This window comes from Medicago truncatula, chromosome 6, assembly GCF_003473485.1.
Source record: "Medicago truncatula cultivar Jemalong A17 chromosome 6, MtrunA17r5.0-ANR, whole genome shotgun sequence".
NCBI lineage: Eukaryota > Viridiplantae > Streptophyta > Magnoliopsida > Fabales > Fabaceae > Medicago > Medicago truncatula.
In genome coordinates, this window is record NC_053047.1 from 30,771,167 (window position 1) to 30,777,121 (window position 5,955).

Genomic DNA, 5,955 nt, shown 5'->3' on the forward strand with positions numbered 1-5,955 from the left:
AGGACACCTCACATTAATAGAAAATTGTGGAATCATAAGGCGATATTTAAAGAGAGTACAATATTCCACTGGTGACATATGCTAACCTAACTCATCAATTGGGATAGTTAGAAAAAAATTCTAAACATGTGTTGCTTGCAAACACCCTCAAACTGTCTTCTATATTGTGATCGTGTGAAACTTAAATTCCATATGTTGATGTTCAATATATCTAAAAAGAGTTACAAACCGAATTACAGAGATAAATGTTTTATAATGAAACTACAATTCATAATGTATCTTGCCCAAAAAAGCCAATTCGTTATGTATCAATTTTACAATGTCCTAATAGTACTATTTTACAAATTTTCTATCAATCTCAAATTTCGCATAATGTTCTTGTCACTAAGCTTTTGTGCTCTCAAATTGTGCAGAGTTTGAGTAGCATGTAAATCACTTGCAAAAGAAAATAATAACAGGACAGAAACAATTAAAAAAATATTCCATGATAAAGAAATGGAATTAGATATGAGAGCGTCATCCTCCATCTCTCTACGATGTTCTTTTGTTCGTTTTGTAACATGGGTTTTGAAACAAGAGAGATCATGATTTGCGAACACATCCAAGATTTTAGAAGAAGTTTTGATAGAATTGATAAGGCAATATCATCTCGTATATATTTGCTGACCTTTTCAATAGTTGCAGCCACCGATTAATTCTCCATCGAGACGAGACAAGTTTTGCTTGCAAATTGTTGCAGCCTCTGATGCCTCCATCGATTCTCTTACAGGAGGACAATGAGATTTTGAGAGCAAAAACCCACTTGGGACCTGGGAGTGTGCTCCTCCTCAAGGTCTCAGGTTCGAATCTCTGGTGCCAATTTGAGGGGGTTAGTTTAGCTTCTTCAAAAAAAAGATTTTGAGAGTGAATTTGTTCGCAAATAGATAGGAAAGTGTTTGAGGAGAGACAGATGGGAAAGTGAGAGTTATTGTCTCTTTTTAGAGAGTTATTTTCTTTTCTATTTATTTTTAATTATTGAATGCAAATCACATTTCCACGTGCACATCTGTTATGAAGATCCCATCATAATCAGCATCTCTGATTCTCAACATTTCTATTCTATCAGAAATCATGGCGGGGTTGTATAAAAGGGGGAAACTTCTTCTTGATAGTTTTCATACATTTTCTTCAAGGGTTTCATCACAAAATTCCAGAATTTTCATATCCCGGTATTTCAATTCTAAGAAATTAGGCAGCACAAAGGGTTGTTTTCAACAGAATAGTACGACAAATTTAAGATAATTTACAATGTGTATCGATGTGTTTTCGTTGTACTAGTTGTTGGTTCAGGTGTTCTTATTACTGTGAAATATGGAAATTTGCAAAATGTTCCTTACACTAAGCGAAAACATTTGCTTCTTTGGTCAAATGCGCGAGATAGGATGGCTGGGGACAGTAGTTTTGAAAATAAGAAGTTAGATTTTAAGGAGGATTTATTGCCTGAAATACACCCTGAAAGTGTGAGAGTGAGGATGATAGCGAATCGTATTTTTGATGCATTGAAGAGAGACTTGAGTAAAAAGAATATGTGGCGTGATGATTTAGGGAAGAGTAGGAAAAAGGCGAATCAACGTCAGTCTCATCAGCCTTGTACGTCGCATTTAGACGGATTGAATTGGGGTATTTTGGTGGTGAATGACAACACTATTGCTAATGCCTACTCCTATCCTAATGGGAAGGTAATGGTATTTACAGGTTTGCTTGAGCTTTTAACCAGTGATGACTTAGCGACTCTTATTGCACATGAGGTATTGGATTGATTTGTTTAACTCATTAATACAACTTTTTGGATTGACTTAATTAAATTTATCTACTTCTATAAGCACTTATGAGACTGATTGATAGAGATTCTAGAAAGAATGTATGACATTTGAATAAGTTGTTTGGATAGTTTATTTTAGAAAACACTTAATTAAGTTATGTATTCAAACAAGGCCGCTATATATTTCTGCATTTTAATATATTTAAGACATAAATCTAACATTTTTCAGCTTGATAATTAGGTTGGACATACTGTTGCTAGACATGCAGCTGAGGACCAGACAGACTATATGTTTTTTATCATCCAACAATTGATATTACTTCCTTTCATCTCTTTTCCGTCTCTTATTGTCAACTTAATAGCAGCGCGTTCCATAATGCTTCTTTTCTCGAGACGGTAATGATTCCTTCCTTATCTACTTAATTAAGTGTTTTCTAAAATAAACAGCGCGTCTCTTATTGTCAACTTAATAGCAGCGCGTTCCATAATGCTTCTTTTCTCGAGACGGTAATGATTCCTTCCTTATCTACTTAATTAAGTGTTTTCTAAAATAAACAGCGCGTCTCTTATTGTCAACTTAATAGCAGCGCGTTCCATAATGCTTCTTTTCTCGAGACGGTAATGATTCCTTCCTTATCTACTTGATTAAAATGGTTTCAAATAATCTGATCTGGGAATTTTCATCCGTAAAAAAAGGCATTCATTATGTGACCTTTCATGAGGCATTTGATAGCAAACAATTTCCAAATGCTTGACAGTTGACATCTTTCAGAGACATCTTTGATAGCATATAGAATCGTATAACATTTTGTACAGAATATTATGATAATTTGTGTCAAAATCAAGATATTTTTTGGACATGGGAGAGAAAGTTAGAATTGTAAATTGTGTGATCGTAACATAGATTGTGGCAAAATTCCAAGTAGAAACCTCAACAACCAAGATTTTCCACCAAACTAAGTACCGCCGCTCTTTACCACAGACCTTTATGATCCCCCTACTAGCCAAAGTTGTTTCTCGTTATTTAGCCTCAACAATATAATTCCCAGTGCCCTTTTTTTTCCTTTCCTGAGACATGGAATACTAGATGGAGCTTCAAAACCGGAAGTAACTTTAGTTTGTAGGTGGAGTTCTCATACCTCTCAGCAGGTTTTTTGTTATTCTACGCAGTGTTGTCAAATATCGGCCATGTCAATATTTTGGATTTTCGCCATGGTTTGCATTTGCAAACAATATCACTGACTCTACCAGGTCCCAGGTATAGTATATCAACTGCTTTGAGCTAGGAGTTAAAGGATTTGGAGGTCCCGGGTTCAAACCCAAGCAAAGAAGAAAAATACAAACAACTTATTACTAACAAGCAGGAAGTAATAGTTTTATCTTTCTCTACTTTATATTTCTAGTCTAACTCCTTTTTCACTAAACCTGCACACAAATTCAAACCAGTAACCTTGTCCAGTACCAAATCCATAACACTCACTTTCCATATACCAAAAGTAAGGTTCCTATCAGGAATTCCTTTCGACTTGCCCTTCAAATTCACCGTCTTTGGTGCCTATTTTATGTTTACTATGAAGCGAATTCAGTCCTTTTATTCCCAGCAGTCCAATTACTTGTCACATAATGTGCAATCGTTTCATAATGTATCAGTTCCATGCTTTAGGAATGCCGTCATGATAGCATTTCATATAAAGAACAAACCACTATGGCGTGTTTGTTGAAAAGAAAACATGTAATTCAATGAAGTTAATTACATTTAGTAATAAAATCTTAACATATTTTATGTATTTGAGATAAACTCATAGGATATTATTGAGTGAGAAACATTATGTATGTTTGTGTGTACTAGGTTCAAAGTATTCTAGCCAATTTGAAATTTATAAATCTTATTACCATAATGAATCTCATTTTGAAGCATGTAACATATACACACTGGGTACATGTATATGAAGTTTTTCATTTACATTTGTTTCTTGTTAAAGTGTGAGTTAGTCCTAACCATTGTTGTTAAAATCCTCATCAGAATCCTAAAATCCAATGATTTTGCGATTTTCTGATGCCTTACCGATTTGAACCGTAAACTATGCAAAATCCGTTTGAATATTAGTGTGTTTGTGATGCGATGTATGCTTGTAGCATCTAGGTTTTGAATATTATGTGGGCTTGGTTATTTTATATTTGAGATTTGGGACTTTGAGTCATTTATGTTTAAGTTTTGTAGTTTGTTTTATGTTTAAAATTTGACTTTCAGTTGTTTATGTTTTAATATCTGAGAATTGGTTGTTTTACGATTGCTTTAAGATTTTAAACTTTAAGTAGTTTATGCACTTTATAGTATATATTTAATATTATTTGAGTAAAATCCTTCAATTTTGGTGGCGATCTTCGATTTTGCGATCATGCCGTCCCCTTTGGATTCTACAATATCAATTGAGTAGAATCCTTCAATTTTGGTTGCGGTTTTAGGTTTTGCAATCTTGCTAACCTCTTTCGATCTAAATCAAAATATTATTTTGACAAACTTGTTCCTAACTCCCAAGGTTTCCTGAAATGTGTTCGTAATTTTTTTCAATACTGGTTGTGCTTCCTTTTAACTTTCTTTCTGGATACATCAACAATAATTTTTCACAAAAGTGCAATTAAGCTAATATTTCCATGTTGAAATGGGAAATTGTGTTCTTTTAAGCTATATGTGATGAATGATTGTAATATCATTATTCACTATTTTTAGACAAGAAATTGAAGCTGATTACATTCGGCTTCTATTACTTGCATCGGCTGGCTATGATCCCCGGGTGGCACCTAAAGTCTATGAGAAGTTCGGAAAAATTTTCGGCGATTCTTTTCTCAATTATTTCAGTACTCATCCATCAGGACAAAAAAGAGCAAAATTGCTTTCTCAAGATGAGGTGATGAAAGAAGCTGTTACTATATATGAAAATGCAAGAGCTGGACATGAGAAATGAAGGTTTCACTGTTGTTGATTGTTTCTTTCTTCTTCTTACTTTACAATTTCAGTTTCTATTTTCTTTTGCAAGTGTGTTTCTTTGGCTTCAACTAAATTTTGTTAGGTTTATTCATTTTTTTTCCCTCCAAATTTGTATCTTTATTGGAAACAAAGTAAAAAAAATTATATTCTCTTGATTGAATGGTCCTCTGTGATGTAAGAATAATGGTCACAAGGAAGGGTTTTTGGATTGTCACCCTTTGAAAATTTTGGCTGCTTCTCAAACATGAAAAGATGTTCAAATCTGGTGATCTGAAATATGTATCAAAATGAATTTGATATAAGAAGAGATTGGACGGTTGTACTTACTTTTGAACTATCAAACAAAGGAGTTAAGGGATAGAGTAGATGACACAAATAAGTTATACTGCTTCACCCTAATTGGGCTAGTCTACGTCTCACAGACTATGATATTTTTCAATATGGTGTTTGAGATGCCCTTTTAGATTCTGCAAACTTTCTCTTAATTTCTGGTTTACCCGACCGTAAAAGTTTTGGACAATCTCTTCAGACTTTAACTACCACACAATCCGTCTTTATACCTTAAAGAGGATTAGTGAAGCTTTAGAACTGATTACATAATTTTTTTGTGATCTTGCTCTTAACATTTGATCAATTTGATCTCACAATAACCTTTATCTCTTTCTCTCTAAGTTAAAATTGATCACACAAAGGTGAATCTGAACATTTTTTTATCAAAGTTCAATCTGAACACTCAAAGGTGAATCTGAACTTTTCAAATATCATGTAAAAGATGTTCCAAAGATATGCAAGAGGCTTGATTGTATTTGTGATTGCTATATGACATTTGATAATGAAACTCAACTTGAAATACGATTATGATATTTTTCAAGCAATTTTGATTTTCTGTTTTCGATCTTTTTCCGATTTGATTCTGATTCTTCCATCAATTTGTTTGGTATTTTCCAAATCTCTGCTTCTGGTATCATTCTGATTTTCTTATGATCTTTCGATCTTCAATCCTCTGTATCCCTTCACTTAAAATTCTAATATACCCGATTTGTATCTCAAGTACATTTGATTTCCATTATTTACTTCAAAAAGCTTGATCTTAACTTGTGAGATGAGAATCAATGTTGAATAGCAATTTTGAACTTCTTCTTTTAGCCATTATAGAGTGTTTTTG

General features: G+C 33.4%; 1 protein-coding gene across 1 annotated transcript; it reads left to right on the forward strand.

The window, feature by feature from the left end:
• Positions 1–1,421: 1,421 nt before the first annotated feature.
• On the forward strand, positions 1,422–4,767 carry LOC11422922 (mitochondrial metalloendopeptidase OMA1). The gene is made up of 3 exons (XM_024786513.1): positions 1,422–1,734; positions 2,972–3,059; positions 4,533–4,767. The coding sequence occupies exons 1-3, from the start codon at positions 1,422–1,424 to the stop codon at positions 4,765–4,767; spliced, it is 636 nt and encodes a 211-aa protein (XP_024642281.1).
• The last annotated feature ends 1,188 nt before the right edge of the window (positions 4,768–5,955 follow it).

Excerpts from the sequence above, each read along its gene's own strand:
- LOC11422922 (XM_024786513.1), top strand. The coding sequence starts at position 1,422 with ATGGCTGGGGACAGTAGTTTTGAAAATAAGAAGTTAGATTTTAAGGAG. Across the intron at positions 1,735-2,971 it reads GAAGGTAATGGTATTTACAG|TGTTGTCAAATATCGGCCAT; the intron begins GTTTGCTTGAGC and ends TATTCTACGCAG. Across the intron at positions 3,060-4,532 it reads CTGACTCTACCAGGTCCCAG|ACAAGAAATTGAAGCTGATT; the intron begins GTATAGTATATC and ends CACTATTTTTAG.